Source organism: Lytechinus variegatus, chromosome 16 (assembly GCF_018143015.1).
Source record: "Lytechinus variegatus isolate NC3 chromosome 16, Lvar_3.0, whole genome shotgun sequence".
NCBI classification, from domain to species: Eukaryota; Metazoa; Echinodermata; class Echinoidea; order Temnopleuroida; family Toxopneustidae; genus Lytechinus; species Lytechinus variegatus.
In genome coordinates, this window is record NC_054755.1 from 8,843,939 (window position 1) to 8,858,161 (window position 14,223).

General features: G+C 36.8%; 1 protein-coding gene across 1 annotated transcript; it reads right to left on the reverse strand.

Annotated features, from left to right (window-relative positions):
- Positions 1-9,954: 9,954 nt before the first annotated feature.
- Positions 9,955-13,572, reverse strand: LOC121429936 (testis-specific serine/threonine-protein kinase 2-like). The gene is made up of 2 exons (XM_041627196.1): positions 13,491-13,572; positions 9,955-11,371 (listed from the first exon to the last, which is right to left on the reverse strand). Exon 2 carries the CDS (start codon positions 11,304-11,306, stop codon positions 10,401-10,403), a length of 906 nt encoding a protein of 301 aa, XP_041483130.1. The 5' UTR covers positions 11,307-11,371; positions 13,491-13,572; the 3' UTR covers positions 9,955-10,400.
- Between the last annotated feature and the right edge of the window lie 651 nt (positions 13,573-14,223).

The following is a 14,223-nucleotide window of genomic DNA, read 5'->3' on the forward strand; positions in this document are numbered from 1 at the left end:
TTATCTGTGAGAATATATGGAATTTACGGTATCAATTTTGAAAGTTATCTGATTTGTCATGTTGAATATTTGGGAAATTCAATATTATAATCAACCTTTTATAGCAATGTCACATTTTTTTCCTCTATTTTTAGCCATTTCATTTTTTATTGAATTCATGGCAAATTGAGAACTTGGCCTCTGTTCAATTTGATCTCGAAAGCAGAATAGAATTATGTTTGAATCATTTGAAGAAGGTTTTGCATACTGATAGCCTTTTAACAAGGCTACACAGACAGAATTTTTACTGTCACTATCACAAGGTAATAATGAAAGACATCAGGCAATGTCTACATACTTACAAGCTGTTTCTGGAGCATTTTGTGTCTGATCGATGGGATAACTTCATGAATATTCCTCACTCTGTAGTCTGTGCTGGGCTTGAAATTATGATGGGCTCTTTTATCTCTGCATTGCCCATGGTTATGCACAATGTCAAGCCCCCATGAAAGAGAGCTCCCGATTGGCTTCTACCTTTATTGATGGAGGATAAAAAATGAAATGCAAAGGGCCATTTTACTGCACTTGACGAGTGTAAGCTTTTCCCATTCATATCCTGTATATTTACAGCGTGAGGCCTTCACAAACGGCTAACATAAGGGGGGTCTATCATGCATATCAAGAATTTTAGTGTTTTTGTTTGGTTTCACTTTTTATATGTTCAGTATTTAATCACCGATATTTCATATTGACATGATTTGCTTTAGTTTAGTGGCTGAAAATGCATTTATTTCTTAATTTTTGTTGTTTTATGTGACAATTTTTTTCAAATGTTCTAATAATGTTTCAGTTCACTCAAATTTCAGTAAAAAAATGTAATAACAAACTAGCATGCAGGCTGTGTTCATTGCATGGATAAAAGTGACAGATTTTTTTGTCTTTTGATAGTTTATTTGGGCAAGAATTAATATGGAACTGACGGAGTCTTTCTGAGGAACGAAGTGCGATTTGTAAACATTAGCTTTGAAGATGTGAAATTATCAGCTGATGATGAGCAGTGTTTAACATGTATCATTTGTTCTGAACGTAAAGTGATGAATTGAGAAATGGTATGAGTGGCGAGTGTATAAAAAACATAGTTATGTTCTGTGTAGACTGTTCAAATTATTGAACAGGGAAAAGTGAAATATAAAAAGATTTGTTGGCTTCAAACATGAAAGGTGTTTGCAAACATTTTGTGATCTAGTTGGAGACATCCATACAAATGAATATTAAAAGAAATAAATCATCCATTGAATGACCCCTAGCTTTATATGTAGTCACACATAACAAAATCAGTTTGTTATTCTTTTTGGCAATAAATTTGCTTAAAAATGTATATTTACTGTTCGGTCGTCACATGTGCATAGCATTGTGGACTTGGATATTTCTGTTATTTTTATGGCGAAGAAATTTGTAGTGGCATTTTTTCATGTACAAAGTAGAGATGGGAAGAATTGAATTCATGCTTTTGTAATTTCTCTTGTAAAGTATTTACCTATCAATTAAATTCTATCAACTATCTGAAAAAACTCTCAAAATTGACTTGTTTCTTTTGTCATTTTCTTTGTGGTAACCATGACCAATAGCATGTAAATTGGTCACTTGGCTTGCATACCTCTTTCGTCTAATTTCTCTTTTGTCCCATCTCACATGGTATAATTGCCATTTAGCTCATTAATTAATTAATTTGTCCAATGTCCACTAGGTCTATCACCACCTAGTCCCGGGGGGCCACTTCCATTCACGAGTGGATACCATGCGCGACCATGGGGTCTCGAAAAGCACCCTAAACACGTAATTTTCATGTTCTGAAAATGCACCCCTTAACAAGTATTGGCGTGTGAAACCTACCCTTAACAAGTATTGGAAACAAAACGATACTCTTGGCAAATATTTCCTGAAATGAACCCCTAAACAAGTACAGGATGTTTTATTGTTACGGGTCCTTCGGATCGCGGGCTTTACCTTATTTGGTTTAGTAAGACCCCAGCTTCTACACCTCGCGCAAATCGGACTCTAAACACGAAGTGTTGGGGCAAAAAGGACATCCTTTATAAAACATTTTAATTTTGTTTTATCATCCCCGCAAATTCGACCCTAAACACGTAATTTTCCTAGCGAAATAGATACCCTTTTTTCATTATTTTTGTGTTTTTGACACCCTTATCACGTTACGTACGTAACGTGCCCTATCGTGAAAAAGACATCCTTTTTACGTGTTTTTTTGGTCGCGCATGGTATCCACTCGTCAATGTAAGTGGCCCCCCGGGCAACTAGTCTATATGCTTAGATGAACCTGTTTATAAAGGACCAAAGATTCATTTGACTAATTAAAAAAAATAAATAAGAAGTTATTGGAATAAGACCAACTGGATATGGGTATCCGTGTTGTAGTGCCTTGATGCTCGGCCTTGGCCTTGAAGATTTTGAGCCTTGAAATTTCAAGGCTTTTTCAAGGCATTTTTTTTGTACTTTCATTTATTTTCATATAAGTAACTATAAATGTTATTATTTAATTAGTAATTGTTCTGTATATTCAATGGCACTACTTCCATGCAGTCAGCAGTAGTAAGTGTACTAGCAGTGCTATAAATTGTGATTATCACCATCAAGAATTATCACATTTATGTGACAAAGAAAACAGTATGATGAAAAATAACATTTATTGGTAACGTGTTGTAATCATGACTAATGATGATAATAATGACAGTAATAATCATTGTGATAAAGACGGGATAAAGATTAGAGTGATTTGATAACAGGAATAATTCTGACAGCTAATTTTGACAATTTTCATAAAGAATGATAACAAGGATTTTCCTTGTATTTTCTTTTCTTTGGCCAAGAAGAATGTTTTAAGTCTTAATGATATTCTGAAAAGATTTGGTAAACTTGAACACAATCTTCAATTTTGTCATCTAAATGGGCTATGTCAATGGCATGATGAACCAAAAGTTTTGAGGGGCCAAGCATGGCATATATATAGAGCAAAATTTCTGCCAAAAAAGTTTAAAGCAATTGAAGTCAGCGAGTGAGCAAAGTTTTTCACTTTCTTACTATAATAAAAGCTAATTTTGTGATAGATTGTGACAATATGTAAAGAAAATAATATCACACTTACTCCTTTACCTTTCCTTTTTTCCTTTTATAAGTTTATTCTTGGTGGTGGAACTTCTCTCTCTTTTTTTTTTGGGGGGGAGGGGGTTCTGATATTTGTAAAGAGGTGAGAAAGTGGGAATAAAACTTTATTTTGTTAGGATTCTTTATTCCGATTTTTTAGCTAAAATAAGTGTAGAAGATACATGTAGAAGAAATGAGAATTGAAATTTAAAAGGGGTTGTGAGCAGGAAAAAACATGAAAATGGACACGAGTCCTAAAAGTGACTCATTTTCAGGTCATTTGAATATTTCAACTTGTGCTCTCTTGCCTTCCCCCCCCCCCCGAAAAATCCTTGTGGGAAAAAATGCCCCTTTTCCAAAATCGAAAATGCTCTTTTTTCCAAATGAAATATGCCCTTTTAAACTGAAATACCCTTTTTTATAGTAAATTATAATACATTTTAGGTTCGAAAATCGCCAAATTTTGGATCGCGCTTGCATCATTTATTGTTTAGTACAATATTAATCCTGTTCATGGTTACAAAAATGTTTAGAATTTTCAGGTTAGAATATCACAAATTTTTGGTTCGCGTTCTGCACTTGCATCAATTATTGTTAGGTACATGTAAGTTACTTAATCTGTTCCTGTTTACAATATTTTTTTTAGAATGTCCAATTTTCAGGTTGGAATATCACAAATTTTTGAGCTCGCGCTTTGCGCTCGCATTATTTGATCGGTGAGTTATGTATCATATTCATGAGTCACTAAACATGCTAAATGCAGTCTTTATCAGCTTACTTTGCAGACCTGTCAGTATATTAAAAATTTCAGCTCGCGCTTAATTCTTCAGTTATATAGATACACATCTTTTTCACGATTACAAAAACAGCTCGGAATATTCAATTTTTATATCACAATGTCAATTTTTTTTGCTTATGATTTGCACTGGCAACATCTCGCAAGGATGCCCTTTTAAAAGTGATTAGCACTGTAATTGACCAAACACCGAGTCTTTCAATTTCAGAATTGATTTTTTTAAACCACTAACTCAAAATATATATCTTATCAATGAGAAATCGCTAAAAAAGGCTTTAGTCAACTAAATTTCTACAAAATACATAACTATTTCACTTAGTTGATAATCTCATTTAGAAAATATTTGTTTGCACCAAATGCCAAGTTTCACATGTAAGTGCCCTTTTTGGCTTTGACCCACCCCCCCAAAAAAAAAAAATAAATAAATAATGATGATAATACGTTCTGCCTCCCTGTCCTAGGGAGTGGAGAAAGAAATAAGTTGAGCATGGGCATGCCAGGATCAGATGACCGTGGTAATAATTATTGCAATGTAAATTGCATAAAAAAGAATGAATTATAATAATAATTTAATGATAAAAATAATAATAACTATATGTACACAGGTAACTATATTATTATCTTAATATGATGTCTAAATCTGCCATGAAATTATTTTTGTTTTTCGTGTATAAAGGTCAAAATTTTTGCTCGCTCAGTTCGCTCGCACCTATTATACTATCGAAAGTTTGAAATGCCTTGGCCTCGGGTTTCCATGCCTCGGCCTCGGGTATTGAAGCCTTGGCCTTGGGTATAAAAGCCTTGGCCTTGGAGGTATATGCCTTGACTACCACACTGATGGGTATATGAGCGGTTCCATGACATTTGCTTCCACGACAATTGCTCCACTCTTAATTCCACTTACCAATCAAATTTAACAGTATACACTGCCATAAACTTAAACCTAACATAAAACCCTATTGCAAACCTAACCCTACATCTTCGATGAAATTAAGCCCGGAGCAATATTATTGTTGCAAGAGCAAATGTGTCACCTTTTGGTAAAGTGTAGTTTAGACCAAAGCACAATGAGACAAAACGGTTTTATGCTATACAGTCTCCCCGGCGAAATCGATTCCAGGGGAGCGTTTCATCAATATTTTTGTCCGACAAGTTGTCAGATCTGACATCTTTTCTTGATTCTGATTGGCTGAGAGGCACTGTTCCTATGGTAACTGTCGGATAAAATGGGACTTGTCGGATAAAACGTCCGACAAGTCCTTTCATGAAACGCCCCCAGAATGTCGGTATGACCTTAGAATCAAAGGGGTACACCTGGCCTAAAAAGAGAATTATATCTAAATAAATAGAACAAAAATCACCAAGCAAAATGCTGGAAAGGACAAACTTTGAATGAACATAATTTCATACAACGAAATACAAAAAACTAAGTGGGGGAAATGACATCGATTTGCTTATTGAGTATACATGACATGCATAGCACAGTTTCAATGAATTAATGCAAATCTTAAATATATCCTAACTTTGTTATTTCCTTGTCCAATTTTGATCAATTTTTAAGTTTTTGAAATCTGATCATTTCATATAATTTTCAGCGTGGAGGCCTTTGAGGATGGGGTGATTTGTTATTGGGGTACTAATAATAATTATTCTCACATATCATAGGATTTTCTCTTTACTAAGGTATGGCATCCCAATAAGCTGTCAAAGATCTTAGATATTAGCCTTAGCCCGGAGTGATTAATCAAGGAAATATCACCTCTAACTCCTTAAAAAGACACTGTATTGGGCTGACAAACCTTAGTAAAGAGAGAATCCTAAGGGAACTGTTTTATTACTGGCTTAGAGAACAATCTGGATTTGGGTGATTTTTTATGGTAATTTCTGACATGGAATTTCAAGTATGCATAACAGAAGGTAATCTGTGCTCTGACATAGCAACTCACATGTGCCATTACATAACCCATTGATAGTGTCTTTGTTCAACTTTGGAACCTCCCCCCCCCCCAGTTTTGGCCTGAAGTCGCATTCATCTATAGATGTTGATTACAACAGCTCTGTTCACTAGTTGATTGAAAAGTTTGCATATTTGTTTCCCCATGAACTTTAGAGTAACAAGGCATTCCTTTCACCTGTCAGTAATAAATGAACTACCATACTTGGAAAACAGTTTCACACACCAGTTGTTGGGATGTAACGCACTGCAATGTCAAATAATTCAACTTTAAACTCGGGCTTACGTTTGCAAATAGTGACAATGACCTGATAAGATTTTCGGGATAATTAGGTCATATACGTTCAAATTGCCTTGTTGCAACCTATTTCATGAACATTAGTAGCCTACCTAGATTTTCCAGCTCGGGGCAGCATATTCTCTTCCCCTCAAAGTATTTTACTTAACAAGAATAGTATTCTACTGAAACAAATACTGAGGAATATACAATAGCCACCATCTCAGCCCACCAACTTTGCATCCTTGATTTTTTCATCGCAACCAGGACTTTTTCCGACTTGGTGCAATTTTTAGAATTGGACCTTCGATTATGTCTTCTTTGTCTGTTTGTATGGGAGTGAACTGGTGCTGACTTTTTCCTCCTATCAACTTGTGATCCGTTTTACATGCCTGAGTTCGCCGATGCGTTGGGCAATTTCGATTCTGGAGGAGCTATTTCAAACGAGATTAGATATTAGATCGCAATCTCGTTTATTTTGGTATGCTGTGCATCATTTCAAGGATTGAAATTCATAATATTTTTCATTGGAGTCGGTATGGCATGCCGGAACAAAGTGAGTACGAAGGATTTTCAATTTTTCTCAAAATTTGATTTATCTATTTAATGTCATATCGTTATTGTACAATGTCTGCAATTATACATTCAGGTTTATTGCAGTGATACAGTTTCTTTATATATATATTTTGTTGGCATACAACAAGCTTTATAACGACATAAAGTTGTTAAACAAAATATAATGAAATACCAATAATCTTGTATATAGCTACATGCATTTCATGTATTCTTGAGTAGACTGTAAATGATCTTTTGCAACTTTTGAATTTGGCTTCTTTTTTACGAGTTTCATAGCTTGACAACGTTCAACGTGTCTTGACGTTGCCGTTCACGTGCAAGCTGAATTCCAGGCACGCGCGCATGCTCTGTTTCAGTAGACGAAAACGGTGAAGATAATACTTACTGAATAACTGACTGGGGCCAGTAACACAAAGGTTAGTAATTAATCGTATGCTTGGTTTACGATTGATTTCACATTGCAGTCAATGCAATCGATCGTAGAAAAGTGTTCTACGATAATTGCTAAGCTTTGTGGTACGGCCCCAGATCGGCAAGAAAAGCATGAAAATGGCCTTTCCACAAAATTCTGGTTCGTTTTTATTTTGAGACACAAGAAAGAAGAATTCATGACTTCGGTTTCGATTCTGTATTGTTTTTAGAATACTTGCGTTCAGCATGGTCCAAAAGACTATGAATTGAATTGGGTTAGGGGTCAAGTAATATGATGTTTCTGATTTGAACACCACCTCGACTAAAATTATGCACCTTTTTTCAAGTACGCCCTCCGCACATTCTTTATTTAGATTGTTTATATTTTAAGTAGAATTTCCTGCCCGGCAGGTCCTCCAATAGAAATACCAGTAGTAGTAAAAAATTTCCCTTCCCTAGAAATAGACAGGGTCATACACTACAAAAGTGCTATTAAATGCTTGCTGGTTGAACTTGTTGAGGTTATCTGATGTGGTATTGCATGAATTCTACAGGTACCGTGCAAAATTTGCAAAAAGCACAAATCAAAACGAGTAACGAGACATTTTATTGGACTCATGCTATTTATTATGAGATACTATATTAATTTTCATATTTCAATTAAGCTTTCTAAAAACACATTTTCAGTCAACAATCAGAAATAGACATTTTAATAATGCACATGTACGTTCGATGGGGCCTGTTGAGAATTAACAGGGATGAGTTATGACTTATTGTAATTTGAATGTATTCTACCAAACATCATTCGTCCAATCACAGAACTAAGATTTGCCAACTTAGTGTATATTAACTTACACTGGCATAGGATAGATGATCATACCACATTTTCGAAGAGTGTGAAAATATCAAGAAAGTGTCCCATTATGGTTGAGGTTTTAAGAATTTGTTGACGTCCTGGGACCTGTTGCATAAAACTTTTGCCATAAAAAAAACTAAATAAATAAATAAACAAAAACTCTGGCAAACAAAATTATGCCATTGAAAATTCCATATTAAAAACAAACTCTTGCAAAAAATTGCCAGAGTTTTTGATGACAAAAGTTTCATGCAACGGGCCACTGGATGTTACTTCAAATTCTAAACCTCTTATCATAACTGTCCTCATTTTCGTTCAGCATCGGAACATTTTAATATTAGCTACTAGTACGTTGGCATATAATATGCATATACAACTCTTTCCCTTTGAGTCCATGGTTGATGCTTTAAGGACAAAATTTCTTTGGCATAATTTTTATGCTTCATTTAATTTGCCTTGCTGATTGGAGACCAACATTTTTTCCTACGTTGGACATTATTTTTTTGAAATTTTTAAAGATGCCAACTTCAAAGTTGTCAAATTCTGTTTTTTCCACATTTTGAATCTATCATACAACATTTCTCCAGGAGAGAATGGGATAATCATTTCGTCATTAATTGTTTAATATCGACGTTTTGTGATAAAGTTTAAAAAACTGAAATATTTCCAATGATCTATTTTCTAAGAAAATCACAATTTCCAAATGAAACTGTCGGCATCTCACGTCGCCATCAAAGTTCACAGACGCTATGGTCATCTGTATATTATTTCGTACGTCTTAGAAATGGGAAGCTGCATGACTTATACCTCGGTCACATTAAATTGCTCTAAGGTGGCCGTACGGCGAGTCGAAAACAGCCGTTTTTAACATTTTTGTACCAGCTACATATAGGTGATTTGAATAAAAATGAATAAAACGGCTGTAGAGCAAATGTGACCGAGGTATTAATTTGCCGTTCATTGTAACCCCATTCTTAAAAACTTCTTGGTTGTCTTTGACGGTGATAGACGTTTTCATTCTGCCAGATAAAATCCATCTTTTACAGAATTTCATGGAAGGATGTTAAGGATTGGCAGGTAGGCCAGCGTGACATTCCCCTATGATAGTCCAGTGATGATTTTGAGTTTGTTGTTGGCATAATATTGTGAATGCCCGAGTGTTGCTCGCATCGTCACGAACATCACGAATCTTAAAATGTGCATTAATTGTTTTATAAAACGGGTCGGCAAAATGAATTTTTCATGGAAATCTTGTTCAAATCCCTCCAACTTGTGTACGATCGCACAGACGAAGAGATCACAAGACTGTCAATTATGACATCACAGGCGTATCTACTATGCGCGCCTAAGCGCATCAAAATCCTAGCCATAGCCTCTTTTACTGAACGCGTATCAGTTTTTACGTGCTATATTGGAACTAATGCTGCACAAAAATTGCACAGTGCTGCACAAAAAAATGCACAGTGCTGCACGAAAAATGCACGACTGGAAGGTTGCGCATAATTAAAGCATGAACACGTGACTTGAATACGCACTCACCATTGGCTACATCCATATCCTTGAACCCGTTTTATGATAAACATTAATAAAATTGTAATTACTTGTCATAGCCGGTGACCCGACATTTGATCCGGGCTCCGTAACACAAAGGTTTGCGAGAATACTTCTCATTGGTTAATAGTCAGTATTTTGCGACAAATGCGCGTGTAACATTGATCTTGATTGGTCAATTCATTTAGCGATTGATCGCTAATCTTTGTGTTACGGAGCCCCGGACTTAAATTTGCAGAGGGCATAGTGCTAGAGTTAGGATTGTAACAGAGTTTTAAGTTCGGGTCCGTTGCAGAAAGAGTTGCGTTTAAACGCAAGTCAAAAAATCAATCGCAAGTCCCAAATGCGCGTTGTTGATTGGTTGAAATTCAAGTTGCGCATGATTTTCAGAGTTGCGATCGATTGCAACTCTTTCTGCAACGGGCCCCATGAACAATGTAAATACAAGGATTAGGGTTTACTTAGTTTTGTGTGGTTAGATTTCATGTTTGGCTTAACGTGCAGATTCTCCATCGGAGCAATTGTCGCCGGAGCAAATGTCTTGAAACCAGTTACTTACAAGTCATCATCCTTTTCATTATTCCCAATAGCACTCGCAAAATGTAGGCTATAAATCGATCTACCACCACCATTACCAATAGGTTTTCATCACCCAAGTTGAAATAACCCATGATACCCAACAGCATAATCCGTTTAGGATATGGTCATCCGGCCAGCGCAAATAAACCACACCAAACTATTGAGAAAATATTCATATTTCACATGACAGAAAATCCTACATTGGCGACATTCAGGTTACCAGAAAACGTGAGGAATTGGTTGTTTCTAGAGTGAGTTGTTAAGATGTTAAAGATTGCATTCCTTGAAATCTGTCAAGCAGAACTTGGGCGCTTGGTCTCTCACTTGGCTCCAACACCAAAACTGATTGCACGAAATTTCGATTGCATTGCTTGACTAATTTCAGGGGGCGTGGCCAGCGAAGGGTTCTGTCCATGGCTTCCCGGATGTTCTTGTTTCCATAGCACCCGAATGGTAGGTAGGCGGTGAAGACAAAGAATGTGATGACCCCGGCGGACCACACGTCAGCTGCGCGTAGGTCTGTCACGCGGGTGTCCAAGACCTCTGGGGCCGCATAGGCGGGAGATCCGCCTAACGACGCGATTCCTTGAGGCGTACATGATAAGCAGTTCGTACCGCTCGAAGATGAGTCTGAAACTCCATTTTGGTTATTGCAATAGTGAGTTGAACTTGGTGTTCTGCCAGGTTTCGATGCGCCATCAGGACCAATCTCTACAGCGAGTCCAAAATCGGCGATCTTCACATCTTCCCGCGCATCGACGAGCACATTCTCGCATTTCAAATCACAGTGCGCGACAGAAGCAGTGTCGTGCAGGTAGGCCACGCCTTCGAAAATCTGCTGGCACATCTTTTGCGCCAAATCCTCACCGAGGCGTCCCCGTTGTCTGACGAATGTCCGAAGGTCTCCGTTTTCAGCTAGGGCGAGCACGATGTAGGAATGGTCCTGGAACACGAAGTAGTCCAAGATCTCCACGACATTCTCGTGGTTTAGTAGGAATAGGATCTCGGCCTCTCGAGCTGATGAAGGCGACGGCGAGTTGATTTTGATGGCGACTTTTCGCGGGGTTTGGTAACGCGTTGATGATGCGAGTTTGACGACGCAGTGCCGACCCTTTCCCAATATGACGGCGGGGTCAGAGAGCACATAACCAAATCGCCCTTGCATTTTATCAGAACCTTGTTCTTTCCTTTTCGTTCCGGGTCTTATGTTGATCCATAGGAAGGTGCAATCTAAACAAGAATAAAAGTATGAAAATATCAAGAATAAAAAGGATATTGAAATTTATATTCCATCGATATTGAAAAGTGAAACATTTTTTTTACAACAGAGTGATCTGTGCATTCATTTGAGGTGTACTGAAGTGTTTGATTGCTCGCTGAAAATGCCAAGCTATTGCTAGAGCCAGGACATTACTGCAGTGGCGACACCAATATTTTTAAAGTACGGCGCTAATGGAGGGCAAAGATTCTAACATAGGTATTTGCCCCCATCACACTTTTGCAGACATTTTAGCTGGGACAGACGTGAAACATTTTTTTCCAACGTGAACAGTAGGTGACAAAATCCTCGAGATACAGAATACAACTAAACCTCGATGAAACTACCTCTTGCCTTCTTAATGCGTCTGGGTATAGCGTCTAAAAGAGTGTCTGAATTTTCAACACCGATATGGGGAATCCCGGTGGGGTTACTTACCGAAAATGACGAAACAGGATCCACATAAGAATATAAGCTCACTGAGTTTTCAAGCATTTTTAACTGATCCACCTGAAGTGACATATTCAACAATGCAAATAATCCACGAGCTCTCGATGTCGATGTGTAAAAGCATGTTTTATCTATAGTACGAAGTCAATCGAGATAGCGATATGGAATTGATATGTAATATCACTCGAGCACTTCGACGACTATTTTGTCTAAACATGGATGATATCTATCGCTCATGGTTATCACAATGCGTGTGAATGATATCATGTCACTCAAGCATAACATGCGTTTAATTGAATGAAACACTTAATGAGACATAAGGATTTCTCCTGACCAATAATCGATATCCGCAGTCAAGATCAAAATCGATACTGGGTCTCAATGCGACATGCATTGACAAGCCGCACCGCTTTTGACAAAGAAATAAAAATCAATATGCCGTGGTGATTGAAGGTTTTCGACGTTGCTGCGAGGACCGAAGCAAGTTAAGGTCATGTTTGTTGATTAGTTAATTTTTCATTGCGCCATATCTTTGCTCTAGCTATCATAAACCTTCATTTCGAATACAACTTCTTTTGAAATCAATTTTGACAGTAGAATTCGCTTTTAATGACGAAATCAGCTTTTTTTTTAGATTCAATTGGTTTTTTCCACTTTCAATGTCAATTTCATATTTACAAGTATGATACAATTGATATAGTAACATATGATCACATTTGAAGTATATACAAAAATTTATAACATTATAGCATTACAATAGACAATATCAAATTGAAATAAAAATAATTGAAAGCATTTCGTCCGAGATCGTGTCCATTTCTCATTCTTCTTTAAACAAGACAGTGCACACCTAGTTACCAGGAATGCACATTGTATTAAATGATTTGAATGTAGGATAAAAGAGCACTGTCGATTAAATGCATTGCTCACGGGCAAATAATGTGCCGTGGCTGGGGATCGAACTACAGACTTTCAATTGTCAGCCATGCGCCTGAGACCACTCGGCCACAGCGCTCATGCCTCTGGAAAAAGATATAGTCACAACAAATCCTGCTTTCGGATGTAAATGTAACCCACTTATTCTGCTGGATGGCCAGCAAAAGCTGTATTCATGTATATATTAGAGAAGAGAAATGAAGTATAAAGCAATATACAGTAGGCCTACTAAGATAAGATCATCAAAATAAAATAAACGAAACTATTATTGAGCTGATGATGAAACGTCCCATGCTTTCCTTTCCCTTTTGTATTTTTGCATAAAATCTAATATCATTCTTCATTTTTCGCATTAATGTGTAACAGAATATTACCCGTTGTGTCAACCTCCATTGTAAGGTGCATCAATGAAATCCCGTTATTATAAGTGATTAAACTTTCAAATAAAAAAGAAGGAAGAAACATCAGTTCTTGAACAACGCATATTCATGTACTCACCGTTTCACCGAGGTAATGCATTTTGTTTTTTCAAACGCGACTTATTCTCATCCAGATTCGCAATTGTTGGCACTTATTGCTATTAAAACGGCGTGTAAATCGAGATTATTGTCTCAATCGCATTTTATCTTACAAGAAATAAAAAAAACGACTGGAAAAAACAGGAAATTCAAAAATTGCATATGATGAACATCATTAAAAACATACCATACTTGGAAACTGTCTTTCGCTCATCTCTCAAAATAATTTCTGATGAAGAAGTTGACGATCTGAGTCGGCTGCTCCTGCAAAGTCGACTGACCTAATCCACTGTCCTAAATCTGATAAAAGGACACATATAGGCCTATTGAATAGACACTGGCGGATGATAAGGGATGATTGGGGAAAATGATTTTAAGGTCAATCAGAATTGACCCTAATCTGGGCTCATCGACCTATCGAATCAAGCCATGTCACACTAGCGAAATTGACTCCAGATCGATCACATTTATTTCAGTGACAAACCATCGGTCAAGTCAAGGTTTGGTATAGTTTAAGTGTAGACGTGGTAGAGAATTGGTAAGTGAGACTGAAGCAATAGAAAAAGCGCACTTTGGTATATTACCGGTCATTGTTTGAACGTCAAACGGTGCTAACGACCAATTATATTCTACCCTTAGAGGCTGCACTGTTTGCCCTTCGGATTTTTTTTGTAGGGTGGAGTATTTATCCGCTACCTGCATAACAATTAATTGTTAGAGTGCAGTTTCTTTAGATGGTGTGTTTAAGGTCAACAGAAAAAAAACAACAGCATAGTCTAGACCTAGAAGAAGTTGAGTGTAGTTATTGTTCCATTAGTTTCTTACTGCAATTGACATCATTTTCAGAAAAAAAATGCACCCTATAGCTATTGATGATGAATAATTGTCAGTTGGTTTTGGTAAAAATTGAAAACAGATTA